Consider the following 21,931-nt stretch of genomic DNA (forward strand, 5'->3'; position numbering starts at 1 on the left):
AGCGGAGCCCGGGATCAGCGGGACAATGGCAGGGTGGCAGCGGAGGGGGGGGGGCCCGCACCGATCGTTGCAAAATACAAGTGATCCGCCGGCTCTACAGCCGGCGGATCGCTTGTATGTTAACAGGCACCGCTGTCTGTTTTTAAATTGCGGTCATTTCCCGCTCGCGCGCGCCCAGCTTCCTGGTCCACTTTGGCACAACGGTTCCATCCTGGGAAGGTTACATCTGCAGAGTATTGCTGGGAAATCTCATTTGTAATCTTATGAGATTTCTGGGAGAAGCATTTTACTCCCCTGAGATTATGTACATGGTCACATGGCCTAGCCATATGTGCCAGAGTTCAAGGAAGTAAAGGGAGATTACATTAATCTGCCCTTACTTAAAATGGCCACTGTCAGAAGACTGGGAAAGAAAATAGAAATATGGTATGCACAAAATAAAAAATCTTCAATTATCTAGAAGTATGTGTTTGCAGATTGTCATTGCTAAACATTTTTAAAGGTGCCTTTGTTGTTATTTTAAAGATATTGGTAAAGGTCCTCTTTAATTCAACGATAAGAAATATACTTTAACTCAGAAGGCTTATCAGCAAACAAATATCTACATCCAGAAAAATAAACAAACTCAGTGCTCTTTTTTGCATCAATATTGTCCCAGTAACAGGAAATAAATTATGCCTACTTCAACCAGGAAAACCTCAGCAAAACATAGACCAAACACAGCTGCACCACAGAGCCCAGCCAGCAGAGAACCTGTTTTGATATGTATCAAACAAATCAAACAGGGGCAGCTTCCTCCAACCCTATCATCACTCTCCTCATATCTGTCTACCTTCTATTTCCTTATCAGCCCTCTTACCTATTAACCCTCCGAAAGAGCCCATAACCCGGAGAAGAAAAAAAAAAAGATATACTGTATACTTGCTGCCCAGAACATACACAACATACAGATACAGTACATACAGACAGAACATACACCATGTCTCATCTCTTTCTGTCTCTTTCTATCACTCAATCTCTCTCTCTCTCTCTCTTCCTCTCTTTCTCCCTCTATTATATACAGTATATACACACTTATAAACTGTAGAGTTACCCTTTTTTTATTTTAGAGGATTAAAAGATATGGAGTTAGATGCTTCTTCCATGGAGAAGAGATTTGCCTTCAAATTTCTGAAGAAAGTTCTGCATTACGTTGATTCGGCTCAGGAATTCATTGCACATTTAGGTAAAGTATCTTTTAAACTATTAAAGTGGTTGCCCGGGGAAAAAATGTAAATCAGGGTTTATAGGTTTCTGAGTGCCAGTGTTGACAGGTTTTAGTTTGCTTTAAGAAGGTTTTACATTTTCGTACAATTCTATAGGAATACAAATCCCACATGAAGCAGGTCAGATGCATATTAAAATGAGGTCAACTGCAGGTTAAATGCATCTGTCCATGAATTCTGAATGAGTCCAGACGTGTCTCAGACTGATGTCAACTTGATGCCATTGACACAAGCCCAAATCCCGTCGACACAGACCATAAGGGTTGTTATTGTAGATAATGTTTTTGCTGAAATTGTTTCCGCAATCACTGTCTGTTTTCTGTTGGTTGATCATTTCACAAGGGAATTTGGTCTTTGCAGGAGAAGTTTCCCTTAGCTTGTGGTGAAATTTCACTGTGCAAGGAAAATAAAAAAAATGTAAATACATTTGTATTTTTGCTTGCATATGATTGGAAGTCAGCAGAACTTCACCTCATTCACTAATCTAAGGGAAAATTTCCCCCGTAAGGTGCATATTCCCTTGCAAAGTGAGCAGCCTTTTTGCCCTTAGTAAATGAACCCCAATGGATCAGCCTTTTTTCTATATTTTCCTTGCTTCTTTCTCCACTACAGTGTGTCTTTCAGGGTTCACGGCAGGTGCAATAAGATCATCATGCTTTTTACCTTTTTATGTTTGGTGTTAATTTAGTAGAAAGAATGCAGCTGACAGGGAGCTTTGTGAGACATAAAATATATAAAATCTTCTGAAGGCTGAAAACAGGCAATTTGTTTGTGTTACTAAAATACACAGAACATGGCCACTTCTTTTGTGTGACTTAGACATTTCGTAGTGAGGTTGTAAGTGATATGAGTTTCTGTACAAGCTAAACTTATAGCAGTGGACAAAAAATATGATTTGGAGCTCTAGTCCAAAACTGCTAAAGAAACAACCTTTTATCAATCCATTTACATAAAAATTTGGCTGACTAAAATTCTTCCTTTGGACGATAATGCACATTATATCTCCACAGAGGCGGTTGTTGGCAGCGGTAAAAGTGAGAAGTCACCACACGAACAAGAAATCAAGTTTTTTGCCAAAGTGAGCTATATTATAGTCTTTATTACACTTTGTATATTACATTGTTTTCAGTTAATGAACATGTAGTACATTGTAACATTAAATATTTATTTTTCATTTAATTCTTACACGGCCCATTGGTAAAAATGACATCAAATAACTGATGTTTTAAACACCGGTCAAAATAATCTCCTGTTGTATTTTATATGCATATCAGAACAGTTATGTAGCCCCTCTGTTGTGCTGAGCAATATCCTGTGACAAACACTCCAGCTCATTCATTTTCTTATGCAACGTTGTTAAGCATTGTTATGAAAAAGTAGATAACATATTAGATCTCATTCTATGAACCTGTAAATGCGGAATGCACTGTAATAATATAACATTAAAAAGACTTATTTATGAGTGATATTAGTAATTTATTTACAATGTAGTAGGTTATCTTGAAATTTAAGCATTTGAAGCATAGTTGGAAACTCATTTTTTAACTGCATGCTCTTTTTAACTTAAATTAAAATGATTAAATTGTGTACACCTGCTTAAAATCACTACTAATATTTCTTTTGCAGGTTCTTTTGCCACTCGTTGACCAATACTTTAAGAACCACTGCTTGTATTTCCTCTCTTCTCCAATTAAAACCCTCAGCAGTAGTGGCTATGCATCCAACAAAGAGAAAGAAATGGTGGCAAGGTAAAAGCCTTTTTTTGACTTTCAGTAAAATTAAAGCTGGGAATTTGTGTGTTTCAATAGATTATCCATATATTATCTGTAGAAGAACCTAGAGAATCTCACAAAGTTATGAACAATTAATGGTAAATGTCACATCTCATAATCGTTTTTCATGTCCTCTTTATAAGTATGTAATAATTTTAGCAAACTGTAGTATGTTTAACTTCGGTTTATGTCTTGTATGTGTGCTGCTTCTCATTGCTAGCCAGTGTTAAACAGTAGGCAAACCCTATAGTTTATTTAATTACCCATTTCCCAAAGTCTTTTTTTATTTATGTATCAATTTCAAAGGTCCCTGATCAACTAACTTGCTGATTTTAAATGTCAATTATGCATTCAAATCAGACTGTTTGCATAACACAGTTTTCTTACTTCTCCTACATGTGATGCTTATCTGCATATAATTGGTCTCTAAAGGGGTGAAGATGAAAAATATACTATTATTATTATTATACTACAAGATTTATATAGCACCAACAGTTTGTGCAGCGCTTTAAAATATAAGGAAGACATTACAATTACAATACAATTCAAAACAAGATAGTAAGGAGGACCCTGCCCCTGAGGGCTTACAATCTAAAAGATCCAAGTCTATCAAAATCTGGTTGTTGCGTTTTTAGATTGGGGTCTTTTGTGTAGGTTGTCTTGAAAAACACTTCACCTAGGGTGCATAAAATCATAGTACATGGGGGGAGGGTGGCGCCTAGCAATGGACCAGAGTGGACACACTCCTTAGGAGCTCTGGGTGGACGACTAACAACTTCATTCAGCGGGCGACACCACAGAAAGCTTCTTTTAGCGACCGACTCCATCCTCCACACTGCACAGTGCTCCTAAGTTGGCATCGGAAGTCACCAACCTGCCTTCCCCCTCACTCACTCTACACCTGTACGAGCAAGATCAAGATGCTTCTCTGTAGTTGGCTTCTTCTATGTCAGATAATGACCAAGACCTCTCACACCCGAGGGAGGCTTTCAAAAGGTATTTTTCTCTGTTGCCTACTAAAAGGGACATTAAGGGAATGTTTAGTCACTTGGATAGACAACATGCCCAAAACATGGCAGACTTGCAGGTGAATCTGCAAAGTTTCCATCAGTGACTGGATTTGACAAAATCCTCCCTCTCAGCTAATACTGCAGCTATTGTTCAACTACAGGAGTTTATATTGTCACAACACCAGTATATTTATTCTGTTTGGACTCATGTTGACGATATATAGGACCATAACTGCCGTAATAATGTAAGCCTCCGAGATTTCCCCAAAGCCAGCAGACCTAGAGCACAAGATCCAGGCCATTTTAAATCTTTTTATTGATACTCCTGCACCTTTCCCATTAAGATGCAGCCCGTCTCGGCTGAAGAGCCGATAGGCGACTGCGAAGTCAGCCCAGTTCTCCAGGAAACCAAAACCTTCCTTCTGACACCAGTTTTGCCGCTTTTGGAAAAGAGTTCAATTCTGCCTTACCATCTTGACCCAATCCTTTCTTTGCTTTGCTTAGCACATTGTGGACCGATGCATTCCCTGTTCTACAGTTTGTTACTAGGAACCTTTCTGTTTCCATAAGTTTGATGAATGCTTCTGCTGCTTCTACTATATTTCTGAGCTGTATCTTGCCTTTGCCGCGTGGGTGGCTGCACCCTATGTCTGCCCCCCTTTTTGCATGTGGCATGTTAGCATTTTGATGTTGCTATGGCTCCTTACATTAGCCTAAGGAGGAATGCTGCCCTCAACAGTACTCTGAATATTCACGTATATACCTACTCCCTGTTACTCCCAGTCATTGACATTCCATTGGCCTGTAGGAAGAACTGCACTAATTATGGTGTACTCCCCCTCCTTACCGCAGAACTGTGTGCCCGTCCTGGACACTGTGTTTGTTGTGTTTTTTTTGTTGACTGTTTTTTACTCGTGCTTTCCTAACCAATTTCTATTTCAGGTGCTGCTGCAAAGTGCTTTTCCTGGTTTCCCTTGATAAATACTGTTTTTTTTAAAACTCCCAGCTCACCTGTCTCTTCAGGGGTCTTCAGCAAATGTCACTTTACTGTTATGTTTTACATTCCTCTGGTCTCTCTAGGGTTATAGTAAAGTATTTTCATGCGTTTAGGTCATGGACGTCCTGTTTCTTGTATTCTGCAGGGGTGTGCCTGCAGAGTTGTGGTATAGGGGGACTTTACTGGGGCTCTCCTTCTATTGGGTGGTGGAGCCTTGGTAGTGTCTCTCCTGCTGTTGGCTCTGTTGTGATGCACCACCTATTTTATCCACTTGACAATTTGGTATTCTGAAGGGCTGAATACCCTTTTTCCCTTTTATTTCCCTCTCCCCCTTGCTATGGTGCTCTGTCTTTACTCTGTGTTTGGTAAATGAGCTGTCCTAGAAATTTCACATAAGGAATCAGGCTTAAATTGTGAGTCGTGAGAATTCAGGTCAACGGGATTTTGTCCGAACCTATTGAAATTCATAATGGCACCTGGCAGGGATGCCCACTCTCTTCTTACCTATATATCTTAGCTATGGAGCCTTTAGCTACAGCAATCCAAGCTAACCCCCATATAATGGGAATTCCAGCCGGGAAAATTCATCATAAGCTTAGCCTCTTCGCTGATAATATACTTCTTTATATTTCTAATCCAAGTGATGCCTTTCCACATATATTGGATGAATTCTCCTGATTAGGAGCCCTTAGTCATTTTAAGGTTAATTATTCCAAGTCTGTAGTTTTGAATGTTTTGCTTAAAAAAAAGTATGCATTCACTTGGAAGGACGACTTCATGCAATATCTAGGGGATCCCAATTCCCTCTAATCTGTCTCGCCTCTATGAGTTAAATCCTCTTCTGTTGATAGGTCGGACTTTACAAGACTTACAAGTTTGGTTCAGACTTCCCCACTCATGGTTAGGAAGGATAGTGCTGTTTAAATTGTTAGTCTTAACCCGATTCCTCTATTTGTTACAAACAGTCCCAATTAGTCTTCCACATACCTTTTTTACTCACCTCAGAATGGCTTTATTGCGCTATGTATGCGCCAAAATAGCCCCTAGATTGAGATGTGACATTTTAGTTCAGCTTAAAGAATCAGGTGGCTTAGGTCTCCCACATGTTGAACTCTACTACAGGGCCTCGCTATTGTCTCATATCTTGGACTGTTGCTTTAATAAGGTCTCCCTTGAAATGGCCCTTTCCCTGGTACTTCTGTATTCATTTCCTTGGTCGCAACCCATGGTCAGACCTAGCAGGGATTTCCTAACATTTGTGGCCCCTCCTCTATTAAGAAGATGTTCTGTTGCTCAAACTTCCTTTATTCCTATATTGGCCCTCTTACACCTGTAATGGGTAATCCTGATTTCCATCCTGGCAAAGTCCTTCTTTATGTGGCAGGAAAACAAGCCATCCCCTATTTGCATGTCAATGTCAGCCAGGAAACTGCAACCTTTGTCATCTTTAAACCCAAATACATCTACTATGTATTTGGCTTTGTTATTTCCAGCTCAGGGATTTCTTTCATAAATTGGATCAACGATCCAAACTGCCAAGACGGCTCACCGCCTTTGAAGCATTATGTCAATATTCTGAGGGCACAACATACAAACTATCTTTGTTATACAGGCTACTACTGTCAGGTGTGAGTCCCTCCCGCTCATACTTTGTAGCGGAATGGGAAAGAGATCCTAATTGTTCCTTGACGAATGATGAGGTCCATAAATCACTTCTTTTCACACATAAGCTTAGATTTGTGACATTTGCGCAGGAGAAAAGCTACAAATTGCTTAGTATATAGTATCATAGCCTGCATATTCTCCATAAAAGGTACACTCGATCCCTGACATCTGCTGGAGGTGCGGAGCGGGAGTGCATATTTGATGGTATTATCCGCCAGTCCAAGTGTTGTGGCAAGAGGTCTTCTGTGTTTTTTAACAAGTGACCTCTAGTTCAGTCACTCCTCTCGATCCTACCTGGCTCAACTCCTCGCTGTAAGTGGGGTTTATTACATTTTTTCCTGCTGGCAACCAGAACAATTATTCCTTGCCACTGAAAATCATTGGTAAGTCCCACCATTACTGAATGGGCTAAGGAAATGGCTCATGACAAGCGATAGCACAGACCCATGATAGGACCAAGAAATATTTTGGAACCTGTACTATGTGGCTTCTATTCATGGACACTTTTCTGGCACTTTTGGTAAATATAATACAGTCAAACAGTGAGTTTTATGTGTAATTGATATTGCTGGGCTGCCTCCCTGGACTATTACTTTATCTAGCTGTACTCTGTATGACTTTCCTTGCTTCTATCTGTCTTAACTCTTTTTTCCCCCTCCTTTCTCCCCTCCTAATCCTCTCAGATTCCTCAATAGATTTTGCAAACTATGATGATAGGAGAGACATGATTCCATGATGTTGACAGTTGGTAGTTTGGAAACCATTTTACCCATCCTGCTGTCTTTGATTGTACCATGATCCTTTTAAAGGGAGTTTGGTGGAAAACTTGCATTTTCTGTATCTGCTCTATTATTTTCAATGAACATTTAAAACAAAAATAAAAAAAACATAGCACATGGTTTTCGGCACCAAGATCCTAGCACTAATAGTGCTTGTTGGATGGTTTTCTTAAGAGAAAAAATTACACTACATGCCCTGACCCCTAACCTATACTAAACCTTAACCTGACATTAAACAAATCCCGCCGCCAGACTATAGACAAGTATTTACCGTACATATTCTGAACCCGCAGTAAAAGCACTTTAAAACCGGCCGTTATTCACCTGTGGAGCTATAGGCATTTTAGAGAAACAACAAAGGCACTGAATCTCTTTTCCTGTTACTTCATATTGCAAAAGAATCTTGGCGGCGTGCCAGCCTTCTAATGCAAACACTCAGCAGGTGTTTGTTAGCCTTTAGAAATGGACAGAAACAAGTTTATGAGGTCTTTGTTGTGATCCTTGAGAATGGTGGGGAATGAATTACTTCACAGTACAACCAGCTAGAGAGGTCACAGTGGGCTGTATAAAAACTCACTGCTTATTAAGAATATGCAAATACTTTTAATGTCCCTAATCTGGGCACAGGTGCACTTTAAGGTGGCTACACACATATCCATATGGTCATACAATCGATCAGTCAGTGCGACAAAAACAATTCAACCGATTAAGTGATCTTTCAGTTCATTTATACTCTGCCAAGACAATATGCTGTGGTGTAAATTTGTTGAACACTTCTGACTGATCCAACAAATATCTGTGTGTGTCAGGAGAGTCAATAATAATTCAGATTGACTAAGCAGTCCTCTTTAATAAATTGTTTACATGTATAACTGATAGATTTTTATTTGCAATTGATACTTTCAGTTGTTCAGTCGCACAGTATGAAATAATGCTGTTTTGTTACATTGGTCGATATGTTAATCAATAATGAATAGCTCATTTGTGATCGCGTGTATCTAAGACAATCACAAGTCACTTTGTGTATTGCCACCCTTTATTTATTTTTAGTAACCTAAAACTTTTCGTTCGATAATCGTATGTGTGCATTGCAGTGTCCAACCGACATTACTGTACAATCATACGACTTTTGACGGTCAAGCATGTTTGAAAACTTTGCTAGATCGTACGATTGTCGTAAGGTTGCTGGCGTTTCCATCCGTCAAAAGTCGCGCGATCTACACTGCGCTTGCGCTAACGAAAATACGGCAAATCACCTTTACTCAGATCATGCAGTGTTGTAAATACAATACACCACTTCAGTGCTTGTAATTTAAGGCCCATCCACACAATGCCATCTGTGACACAAAACAGGTGTGATTTCTGTAATCAATATGCCTTTAGAAATTATAACCAGATTTTGGCAGCTGTGTAATAACCTCTATAAAATAATGAATATGTATATATTTGCTTTGGTCTATGTAGGTGAAAGTAGAGCTTTTGTTATATTTGTGTCTAACTAATTTCTTTGAAACTCTTTTCCTAACTCAGTACCATTTTCTCTCATTTCCTCTGTACTTTTCTCTGTCACCTCAGTCTGTTCTGCAAACTGGCAGCTCTTGTCAGACATAGGATCTCACTGTTTGGTAAGTCATTTACATTTAGGACAGGAAAGGAAACTACAAGTAGATTTCTCTATTCCAAACAATGCATGAAAATAGCACTTAACCTGCTTTCTGTGTGGTGTGTGGGATAACACTAAGCAAATTATTGTGGTATAAGGCACATGGTCACATGTTTTTTTTCTGCAATAAATAAGATATTATATGATGGTTATTTAAAACATTTTAAAGGTACACTTCAGTCAAATGTACAAAAAGTTGATTGAATAACTAATGTTCTCTTTCTTGCATTCAACTAGTGCCTATGGCTGTTTTCTTCAGGATACATTTTTATGGTTGCTGGAATCTGCATCTTTAAAACCTCCATAAACCCAGGCCATTGTGCTCACTAGTTCAAACATATCCTTCTCTGTGAGCTTACTCCAGCCTCACAAACACACTGAGGAGGGTAAATTGAATGTTTCATAGAACACAATTCTGTGACCAAAGGCTTGAATATGATATAATCTGATATTACTGTAAATTGAATGGACTGGTTTTAGCACAATTCCAGCATTTCCTTAATAGCATTATCAGTTCACTGATCAACTTAACTGCTTGCCTGGAGTTGCCCTTTAAGATGCCACAGTATTAGTTGTATAACAAATGGTATGTATTGATTAGAATATTTTAGTGGAGAAGAATGAAGATCAGAGAATGGATGAATAACAGAATAAAGGGTATTAGACTCTGGAAGCTATGGGTCAGAGTGACAGAAACTGATGGGAAGAATCACCAGTGAGGATAGAGATAGCAATAAAAAATGCACTTTTAGTAGAGTGGGTAACGATAGATCCTCTTTGCCTTCTCATCATTGTTTCTATTTGTGTACTGGTGTGGCAAGAACAAAAATCACACCAATGGAGCAATAGACCGTAAACAAGACCTCTAATAATTGGCTGGCACATTTATATACATTTTCACCATCCATAGTACAAAACAAAAATCAAAGAAATACATGGAGGCCGATTTGCTGGCTCTGCCTAAACACACCTCAGATTCACTAAAAGCAGTGTGACCAATGGCTTTATATTGGTCATGGGATCAGGCTTAGAACCCTGATTTAGTTTCTCTGTAAAAAAAATCAGGCAACTGGACTTGTATTTTATTTTTTATTGCAGACATTTTGCTGGTCACACATTTTAAATTGAGATATAATACAAAATATAAAAAATCATAAAAAAAAAAATAAAGCATAAATTTTTTTTAAAAGAAAACAATTTTTTTAAGTCCCCGCCCCCACATACACACGCAGATATGCGTCGGGTGCGCCTATGTGCGAAAACGACGATTGCGCCTATTGTAACCACACTTATTTTCTGGCAGTGCCCCCCCCCCAAAACTACACTCTGGATCCGCCCCTGAGTTGGATGGCCAGCAAAACGTCTTCAAGAAAAAAAAAAGACAGCAAGTTTAGTTGCCTTGATTTACCATGACCTGGATGAATGAGAACCTCCACTGATTGATTTAGTTTAGTTTTATAAGAAAAAAGATTTTTATGTATCCCTATTTAGTTTTATTTACAGCGTTGAGGGAGGATATCCGTATAACTATGCTTTAACTTTAGATTTGACTTATTATCTGCTGTTAAAGAAATCATGGTTAATGATTAATTAAAAGAGAATTATGAGGTAAGTGCTTTTGACTCACCTCATAATCTGAGCCGACCTGTGACAATGAGACTGTCACAGGTCGGCTCAGTAGATCGGGAAGTGAGCGAACACATACCGGCGTTCGCTCACTTCTCGATCCTGTCACTGCAGAGAGCCGTGACAGGGGAGTGACTGGATTCTCCCCTCCCCGCTCCAATCCTCCTGTGCTGACTGGCGGAACTGACGGGGGAGGGGGCGGGTACAGCTGCTGTCGGGATCCATTTCAGCTGCGGCGTCTCAGTATACCGTGAGCTGCAGCTCGCGGTATACTGAGCTTTGGGTAACGGGAGGACGCTAGTTTGTGTCCTCCCGTTACCCTTCGGAGAACTATGGGGAAAAGCCCTAACCCCATAGTTCTCCTTTAAGCAATAAACGGCCCTGTAGCAACCTAATCCTACAATGATATGGCCATTGTGATTTAAGTTTTGTATTTCTACTGATATTGCATGTCACCTGTGTGTCATTGTTACATTCATCAAACACAAGAGTTATACAATAGCCTGTGCAAACATATTTAATTAACATTGTGTTCTAACAGTAGTTGTACACAATAAGATGTTTTCTCTTGTCTTTTTACTACAGGAAGTGATTCTGCCACCATGGTGAGCTGTTTGCACATTCTGGCCCAGACGCTTGACACACGGTACATTTTATGAGATTTTGATAAAAGTGTTGCAGTATCTTCCTTTATTATTTAGGAAAACAAAAAAATTAAAGCAGAATTCTCGGGATTTTTCTTTTATTAACACTTACAGTGGAACTATCCCTGCATTGCAAGGGTTAAGTGCCTCCAAACTGGCTTGCTCTTAGACCCATCCCTTCTGCCTCACAGGTCTAAGGTGCAGTGAGTCATCACGTTCTATTCGCTTTGAATAGAACGCCGAAGGACATACCATCACTGCAGCAGAGGAGGAGAGAGGCAGAGGGGACCAGTCTAAGAGCAAGCCACCTTTGAGGATCAAGTGAGTATAACTTTGTTATTTTTGAACCTAGACATCAACAAGCACTTAAACCTTACAGTGTGGGGGTAGCCCCACTGCAAGGGTTGAGAAAATTTTCCCTGGAGTTCCGCTTTAATAAACCATTTGTGCTGGAAAATAAAACATTTCAACCATCTTAATTCCATTGTTAAAAACTATTGCTGTAGAAATCCATTGGTTGAAAGTCTAGCTGTGAATCTGTATACTATGGTGTCTATTCACTAAGCTGCCATAGGCAGCCGAGTGAATAAACGACCCGAAGTGAAGTGAGCCGAAAGCTGTTTGGCTATTCACTTCAGGCTAGTACGGCTGATTTCAGCCATATATCGTCTGAAATCAGCCGTACACCGGCTTGCTTCGTGCGGCTTCAGGACGGCCGAACATGTTCGGCCGACCCAAAGTGCAGAAGGAGTTCGACTCAGCCGATCCAACATCAGCATTCAGCTCGGTACCTCTGTTCTGCTCGGCACCTCTGTGGTACCGAGCAAAATAGAAAAACAGTTAAAAAAGTAGTAAAAAATAAAATAGAAAATGATTGGGCGGAGCTATCAGTGACAGCTAGCTCCGCCCAACTGTTTTCTATTGGCCAGGCGGTTTTGCTGCCGTCAAAATAAAAAAAAATCACTATAGGTATGCATAGCTAGATTCCTATTGGCTATTTCACTTTGCAAATTGCAATTGGCCAATAGGAATCTAGCTATGCATTCCTATGGTGATTTTTTTTCTTTTTTTTTTATTCTGATGCCAGCCATCGGCTCCGATGTCAGAAAAAAACCCTTCAAAAACAGAGCAGGGAAAGCAGAGTAAACCTTTCTGGGAGAAAGTGTTTCTCTGGTGGGTGGGAGCCGCTAGCGTCTGGGAGAGTTGGGCTGTCTGTCTGAGATCAGCGTCCCTGGTTACCTGGTAACCAGGGACGCTGATCTGTCTGTGCAAGTGGACTGAGCCGCTCGGCCGACTTCAGGAGCTGTACGGGCAATAGTGAATAAGCTGAATAAACTGAACCGAAGAGGTCCTGGAGCCGAAGCTAGTCGAAGGATCAGCCGAAGCTACGGCTAGATCCTTCGGCAGCTTCGTGAATAGACCCCTATGTCATGCTGAACTCTTGCATTGTAATTGATATTATTCTTATTAATCATATAGAAAGCACACTCCCTGCTCATCTCATTCTATGTTACCTATTAACATGTGAGGAGAGATATCACTTTCTAAACTTGGCTTTCTCGCTCTGTCATTTTAGCACTGTAATGAAGTCTGGATCTGAGCTGGTGAAAGCTGGAGTTCGTGCTTTCTTTGAAAATGCTGCAGAAGATTTGGAAAAGACATTAGAAAATCTGAAGCTGGGGAAATTTACTCACTCTAGGACTCAGATGAAAGGAGTCTCCCAGAACATTAACTACACCACAGTGGCCCTCCTTCCTATACTGACATCCATTTTTGAACATGTGGCTCGTCACCAGTTTGGAGTTGATTTGCTGTGTGAGTGCTTAATTTTTATTGAAGTGGAATGCATTCACAATCCAGTTGAACACAGAATACAAATCTTCCACATATAATAATAGATTATCAGTAGAATACAGCTAGAGGCTCTTTGCCAGCTGTTGTTGTGGATGCCAGCAGTCAGTGATAGCTCAGCATGAGGCTGTCTGTACACCCTCATACATGTCCTATAATCACGACGCTGAGAAGTTAATTTAACCCCTTCATGACTGAGCTAGTTTTCAGGTTCTGTTCATAAATGACTGACACATTTTTTACATTTTTGCTGTGTGATTCTTCCACAGCAGTAATATACTTTCTTACTAAATGTACCCACACATATTATATATTGTTTTTTAGAGGACAGATAGGGCTATATAATTATATCACATATGTGTACCTAACCCCTCACTTAGTTTGAATAAAAAAAAAAAAATGAGGAAAAAAACTAGAAGAAAACACTTTTTTCACAAGTTTTGATTATTTTTTTTTTTTTTTAGAATTTTTTTATATTAATTATAGTATAAAAAATATATTTATATATAATTTATATTTTCCTAATTTTGTTTTACACTTTATTTTAATTTTTTTACACTTTGTAAAAAAAATAAAAATAAAATAAAAAAACTTTTTTTTTTCTTGTCAGTTTATATCAAGCAATCACTATGACAGCTTGATAAATTAACTTTTTTATTTTATTTTTGGCTATTAGGCTGATCCAAACTTAGGAACAGCTAATAATAACCTTAGAGACTGATCCTGACTTTAGTCAGATTCAGATCTCACTAAAAGCTCTTTGATCGTGCCTAGACGATCAGAAATGATACATTTCACTCAAAAGAGATACATTGTATTCTTTCAGTGAAATGTATCTAAACATCGGGCTCTCGAACTGTCAAAACAAATAGCAGAGAGGTGAGGTGAGTCACTGCTGCCTCTCTGCTATTTTGAGCTGTCAAATACGGGATCGCAAATTGCGGTCCTCTATTTGCATGTAACGGCTTCATTCTTTCATTAATGAAAGGAAGAAGCTTTTACAAAAAGCTTAATTATTTCATTAATTAATGCCTCAATACTGAGACATTAATGAATGACTGTTAAATGCTGAGAATCAGCAAATACCGGCATTACAAAGCCTGATATAACTCGTCACGTACAGTGTATGTGGCCAGTCATATAGGCACAAAGTGACAAGACGTACACTGTACGTCTCCCGTCACGAAGGGGTTAAGTGGACTTTGTACTACTATTACAAAGTCCACTTTTTTAGTGTGCCCCAGAACAAAATGCTAAAAAAAGAAAAGATATGGGGGGAATGTTAGGTACTATAGATAGCTCGCCTACACTTCAACCCATTGTGCATAGGCGAGGTTGATTTTACCATTATTCTGGGAAGATCCTAGTGAATACCTAGTAGCCCAAATCTTTCAACAATACGCTACTTCACCGTGATGTAGCATCCTTTCACAAGATTTGGGCCACACGGCATCCACTGGGATCTCATTGAAAAGAAGGTGACGTCTCCCCCACATTAAGTAAGCTGGGCGTAATGTTACCTAATTGTTTTCCCCCACAAGTGTCGTTGGTCTTTTTTTGCAGCAGCAGTTAAGGATAGGGAGGGGGGGCACACTGACCTTGGATAACTTGCAAGGTTCGGTTTAATATCTATTGTTTAATAATAATGCTAAATGATTGATTTAATGGGTTTTGCTTTTTTTAACAGACTAACTCTGTAGTATATGTGTTTGGAAAGCCGAAACAAATGTTGAGCACTAATGTGCGAGAACATAAACCTGCATTTTATTTAAGCAGAATTTGGATAACCATTTTGTTTAAGCAGAATTTTTTTTGAATCTAAATAAAAGCTATGTACTCGTAACAGTTGGTAATCCTCATAACCTAGAAAGATATATTAATACACATTTTCTCATGGCGGCAGGGTAATATTACCTCTATAGTTCATATTTGCACATGACTGCAGTTCGAATGAAACCTTATGTTAAATTCTTGTGTTCCCAATACAAATATTGGTCACAAAATGATAGTGTATTTTGTATTACTGTACTGCTTACATTTAATTTATATTCCTAGATGACTAAATACCAGATTTAATCATTACATGTGTAGGTTCTTCATTATCTGACATTTAAACAACCAGCATTCTTAAGCGACCATTAAAAAATGTCCTCCTACACCGCTCAGCTTCCTGTCACATTCCGGCAGAGCGGTGTGTGGGCGGAGACAGCCAGCGCTGTCACAGTGGGCCGGCCAACGGTGTGGGAGAGGAGTCAGCTTTCAAATCAAGCTCTCCCCCCGCACTGCTCGCTCAGCCTCCTGTGACAGCTGTCAGGATGGAGAGCAAGTGCAAACACTCAGCGATCAGTGATCGCTGAGTGTTTGTACATAATTGAGGACATAGTATGGTTACTATATCCTCAATTATGAATGAATGGGAAGTGATCTGCATCATCTCCTGTTCATTCATGATTGTGGTTATATTAACCATACTATGTCCTCATGTTATGGATTAACAGGAACACTCAGCATAGAGGATTCCTGTTTATTTTTTACAGGGGATGCAGAAAAAGACATTGAGGATCTCTTTTTCTATTTTAAAAGGGAAATATCAGGGGTCTGTTTAGACCCCCAATTTTTCCCCAAAGCCCCTAAAAGTAAAGTAAAAAATACAAATATTTAATAAAAAATGAATAAATTTAAAAAAATGTAAAAGTTTTTTAAAAAAATATTTAAAAAATTGAAAACATTAAAATAAAAAAACATGTTAGTTTCGGCCTGACAATTTTTTTTATTTCAGTTTTGAAATTTCCATTTCGGTGCACCCCTACATTTAAAGACTGGTAAATTGAAATACATTACATTTTTGCTATTAAATTTAGATTGGTTTTAAGGGTTAAAACAAGTAAAATGGAGAGAAACATTTGAAAAGGTGGTAATAATATAGCTGCCCACTACAGATGAAGTAATCTTTAAAAGTATTTTATTGTATAGGATACAGCATAAGCCTGGGCACACACCTTACAACCATCGCAAGACGCAAGTAAGGTACTTAAAAAAACGTACAATCTGCCTATCTTGCATAGGCAGATCGTACTTGCGATGATCGCAAGCCATGCCCCCTGAGGGGCGGGCTTCCGATGACCGCAATGCCGAATGGGCAGTGTGCGCTTGCGCACACCGGCCCGTACAGCTTTTATCGTACGGACATGCCACGAACATCGTACGATCCTCGGCGGGTTTTCGAACATGTCCGTAAGTTTAAAGTCGTGCGCCCTTACAGTAGTAGAGGTCACACGGCTTCCACACACCTTACGATAATCGCACGATCGCGGGATTTCCCGCGATTATCGTACGATTATCGTAAGGTGTGTGGTGACCTTTACATGTGGAAGCACAATAAATACATTTGTTTGACATGATTTTCTGCTGTATTACTACCTAAAGCAGGTATATATTTCTGCTTATTTTTTAGTGGATGATGTTCAAGTTTCCTGCTACCGGATCCTCTGCAGCCTTTATTTACTTGGAACCGGAAAAAACATCTATGTTGAAAGGTACTCATATGGCTTTCTTCCTGTTTGTAAAATGCCAAGCTTTCCTGTTAATGAACAATAACAAATGTTCTGCTATACTGAATGACAGGACGGAGATCTGCACTAGTGTATGGGACCCCTCAATACAATATATTTTTGGTCAATTGTTCTTAGTGTTCCTACAAAGTTCTATTTTCTCATTTTACACGACTGAAGTGGCAATCACTTGCCTGTGTTTCATCCTTGGAGGGGCTAGAACACCTTATCTTTGAGGCTTCTCTACTTTGTCCATGGAGGCGCACAGAATAAGGTGTAATACTAGATACTTGAACAAGCCACCTTGCTCATATGAGTACAGGCTTTTTTGGAGAGTGTAACCACTTTGTAATGTTTTCACATCTTCTCTGTTTTGTGTTTTAAAATGTTATAAAAAATTACTGAGACAGAAAAGAAGTAATCACAAAATTCACTGAAGGAAGCACCATATTTTTTTTTTCTTGACTAAAAGACTTTTAGGGCTTGTTCACACGGTATCCGGACCATGTCCAGACCAGAACAGTTTGTTCCCAGACCAAAAAAGCATCCCAAAATATCCCTATGGTATTTCTTGGCTATGTTCACACCAGCGTTCGTTCCGGTCCAGACAAAAAAAATAAATACTGCTTGTTTCATTTTCTCTGGCCCGGAACACATGCAAACACACTGGACAGCACCTAAAAGCCTATTTTAAGCTTAAAAAAACACACACCGAAACACGGCAAAAACGTACTGCACTGTGTTTGCACATCTGTTCTGGTGCGGGGGGGAAATTCTGCATGCACTGAAACGCACCAAAATGCATGTAAACGGTTTAAAAATGCATGCAAACACACTGGAACGCACTGGACTGCACCTGAAAGCCAATTTTAAACACCGAAACGTGACAAAAAGGAGGCAAAAACACACTGCTCTGTCTGATCCAGAAGCCTAAGGGCTTGTTCACACCATGTCCGGACCAGATCTGGACCAGAACAGTTTTTGTCTGCACCTGCAATGCATCCCAATGTATTTCTATGGTATTTCTGGGCTCTGTTCACACCAGTGCAGTCCGTTCAGGTGCGGAGAAAAAAATGCTGCATGCACTATTTTGGGGGGTCTAGAACGCGACACAAATTCATGCAAACGCACTAGAACGCACTGAACTACATCTAAAAGCCCATGTTAACCACAAAAAATGCACCAGAATGCATAGTGACTATGTCGCCCAGAAGAAGGGACCCTGCATGGCCCCAAAACATTGTCTGTATCACGCATGTGACGATTTAATAAAAAGTGCTTTACTTCTTGCACATATCCTCGAGTGCTGGTGACGTCTATTATGGACTGTATCTGACACGGCGCCATCCGTGTTGTCACTTCAAGCACCAACCTCTCATCCAAGGTCTGTACGCTGTATGGAGTGCAGGTGATTTCATATTATCAACTGGCTTATGTGTGTCATATCAACAGAGAAAGATTAGGATAGTTGCAGCTTGGGTCCCTTCACCCATTGGATTGACATTGATAAGTATTGGAATAGCCATCTCATTTGCACTGTCTGTACTGGCATGGTCCACCCATCACTTAGTCCCCGTTCACACCAGGGTGTTTGTAGCTGTATATATCAATTTTAAAATGTTGACCAATATTTTTACTGGAAGTTAGGAACTAAAATGTGATTTGAAATGCCACATACAATATTTTCCCTCTAAGCACAATAAGAGTTCGATGATTACCGTTATGACACTATTAGCAAAACAAGAATGGTAAGCGAAGATACACAGGAGAGTATGACAATGATGTGTAGTTAGAGAAGGTTTTTGCAGACTTGCAATTAACCTCTGTTGCCTTGCGGGGGTGCATCTTATTAACAAAGCATCACACAAGAGAGAGATTTTTAGTAACACATTCTGTCTGTGCACCCAGGAGGAGGAGGGAAATCTTTACCCAGTAAATTTCACTTGAAAACACATTCATTTTATTATTCCATTGAGCCTATTGTTAAATGATTCAATTTGTTAAAAAATGATTTCAGAATGAAAAGGCCTTTTGATGGATTGATCTTTAAACAATTACAAGGACACAAAAGCTTATTCTGAAGGGAATATACTATACACATGTTTTCTTTTGCTTACCAACCCCTAGTAAATAGATGGCAGTGGATTACATTGTGGGTTGTGCCCTGGACATTACACTGGTGTTCTGTATAAATAGAATGAAGTGCTTACTTACAAACAGCGGGGATGTGCCTGCTGCTTATAGTGTTTCCAGCTGCTGAGTACAAGAAACAGGCGTCAGATGTTCTGAAATGTCGTCTTCACGATACAATATTTGCTAGGGATTAAAGACTAGGAGCAGACTGTGTCCAGGAATGATCCCAGCAGCTCCCATTCCTCAGGAAAAGGCTTCGACAAACATGCTGTCAAAACCATAGCTGACAAGTAGAGAAAATATGTTATCAGGCTTTTATTTCTCTCTACCCAGGAGCTCCTTTTATTTACCCTAAACCCTTTAACTCCATTGTCTTTGTTTATACATAACTGTTACAAAGGCTGTAATATTACAAATTTTGCCACTTACGCACGGACTTGTGTGGCGGCAGAGAAAATTCTATCTGGATAAATTGCTTGTCTGTAGAAATGTCAGTTGTCGGAATGTTTTTTCCCTTTATTGAGGCAGACATGTAGCAACTAAATTGCCTGTCAAAAAGAACAGACAGCAAGCTGTGAGATAGCCAATCAATGCAACGTTCCAGCAGCTTAATTCAGGCAACAGGGAAGAAAGCCAGCGGGAACAGAACATAAATAAATACCTTTAGCTGATTAATTGGGTTCCCTATCTCTGTATCATTCAAACCACACGTACAAAATCAAAGATTTTACTTCAGAGCTGCCGATCGAATACGTTTACCACAAGAACTCATATCTAGAGTTTAATCAATTAAGGTGTCAATTATGAATCTGGAGACATATTTCAAAAGACGGAAACTGTGATCATTTGGTCCACGATGTATTTATGTAGTAACATTAGTGCAATATGTACATTTATTTGTGTACCATACTCATATTCTCTAGTATGGTAGTCAAATAGTAATACGTCAGGATTATATTAGCATTTTAATATCTGGCTGCTTAAACCGTAAATAGTTTGAAAATGCTGTCACTTTTGTGCCTTGTTAATCTTCTCTATGCCTCACTTGGCACATTTCAGTCATGGAGCAATCCAGGCATAGTTATAATGTTTAATTTAGATGATATTTTGATGTACGATTGCACACAACCTTGACAGTAAAACAACTCATTTTAAAAGCATAAAGATGACAGTTTCAGACACAATGCGATGCAAAACTATTGCTAACAAAGTTGTACTGTAAAAAATAAAAATCAGGAACAGATCTATATCCTTGGAGGATGTAGACATACAGTTTTGGTGTCCTTAGGACTTTTGCATCAATTAAGCATAACTCTTTTACAAAAGGACATTTGTATGTTTTGGTTCAATCTAAATTTATTGGAGTCATCATTGTATACATAATACAATTGAAGAAAACTTTAAAATAAAATCAAGTTTGTTATTTCTAAAATACAAAGTGGCATATTAAGTTTTGTTGCAGGTAGAGGAACTCATTCATTTTTCATTACTTGATATCAAGTAAAAACATTGATACAACAATACCAACATCTGATGCAGATATGCAAATGTTGCTACCTGCATATTGTACCATGTGGTTAACCGCATCCTGTTACAACATGTTTGAGATTGAGGAGGAACATGCAGGCAGGATAAAGGAGATATTGGCTTGAAATCAAAAGGGTTAGGGTGGGAGGTAGAGGAATCGTGACATGAAAATGTAAGAAAGATGGGGTAGAAGGGGTGGGGGAGTGAGGGAAGGGGGGTATTCCCTCCCCACCTCCGCCAAAGTCAGACTGAGAAACACTAGTGTCCTTTTCAAATGTGATGTCTCAAAACTCTTGATAATGTTGAGGTGCAATCCATGCTGCCCAGGTAGTAACAAAATAGTCTATCCTGTCGTGGTCCTCTGCAGTTAAAGGTTCTTGCCCGGGAGACATTGGCAAATGTTCTTGTTTTGCTACTAATGTTAAAATGAGTTAAAATTAGGAAATACAATTCTGTGATCTATTTTTGACTAAAATGTCTCCCTTATGTTCCTGTTATGCCAATAAGTAAAAGCAGGTATATGTGCATACTATATGACTCCTTTGACACAAACCTTAACCACTTATTAATGATTTTATGTAAAGTAACACTCCGTTGGCTATTTCCTCAAATCCATTACTTCATTCTTCTTTAAAAAAAACACAAGTGTTGCTTAATATTTAAATACATGTACAACATAATCACCACATACCCATGAGTTGGAAAAGTAGGCACGGTGCAGATGTGGGGATCATTTTTGCCTATTGTGCATTTGTCCATTTTTTAAATTTCTTTTTAAATGTTCCTATTTCTGACCACCTGTCATCAACACACATACCTAAATATTGAGTAGGAAGGAGGATAGAAAATTCTATTAAGACACTATTAATTGTTTTTCTTTTTAAACCTAATTTTTCAATGTTTTTCTTTACAGGCAGCGGCCCGCCCTGGGAGAATGTCTGGCAGCTCTGGCTGGAGCTATTCCCGTGGCTTTTCTTGAGCCATCACTAAACCACAACAATCCACTCTCTGTTTTCAATACCAAATCTCCACGGGAGAGAGCTAGTACGTATTCCTCCCCTGTCATGCTGTGTACCTTTGTATGATATTGTTTTATATCTTTTGAATTTAGAGCCTTGTTTAATTAGTAGGTGAAAATATTTTATCCAATACACTTAGTTGGAAACAGGAAATAAGAAATATGTTATTTGTATAGATCTTTTAATACCAGTGTTAGCAAGAGCAGATCATTTTACTTTATTATTTATTGAGCTGACTCATATTCATGGCAGAGTTTTTAGTATCTTTCCTGCCATAACAGGGGTACAGATTGGTTGCTAGTAGCATTAAACATGCTAAGAAATATTGCATTGGCTAATGCACAAAATTGATTACTTTGCTTTTATTTTTAATGTAAAATGTTGCAAGCAGTATTGTAACCCTCTTTTCTTCTTAAAACTCTAAATGTT

General features: G+C 39.0%; 1 protein-coding gene across 1 annotated transcript in view; it reads left to right on the forward strand.

Annotated features, from left to right (window-relative positions):
* RYR3 (ryanodine receptor 3) overlaps window positions 1-21,931 on the forward strand; it is a 609,228-nt gene that overhangs the window by 423,321 nt on the left and 163,976 nt on the right. Inside the window, exons 58-65 of the mRNA XM_018554200.1 lie at window positions 1,110-1,225; window positions 2,276-2,343; window positions 2,892-3,013; window positions 9,064-9,113; window positions 11,363-11,423; window positions 12,998-13,236; window positions 16,727-16,808; window positions 21,397-21,527. Of these exons, the coding sequence (XP_018409702.1) occupies window positions 1,110-1,225; window positions 2,276-2,343; window positions 2,892-3,013; window positions 9,064-9,113; window positions 11,363-11,423; window positions 12,998-13,236; window positions 16,727-16,808; window positions 21,397-21,527 (869 nt within the window). The remainder of the gene's footprint in view (window positions 1-1,109; window positions 1,226-2,275; window positions 2,344-2,891; window positions 3,014-9,063; window positions 9,114-11,362; window positions 11,424-12,997; window positions 13,237-16,726; window positions 16,809-21,396; window positions 21,528-21,931) is intronic.

Source organism: Nanorana parkeri, unplaced genomic scaffold, assembly GCF_000935625.1.
Source record: "Nanorana parkeri isolate BGI_ZX_2015 unplaced genomic scaffold, ASM93562v1 scaffold146, whole genome shotgun sequence".
Classification (NCBI taxonomy): Eukaryota; Metazoa; Chordata; class Amphibia; order Anura; family Dicroglossidae; genus Nanorana; species Nanorana parkeri.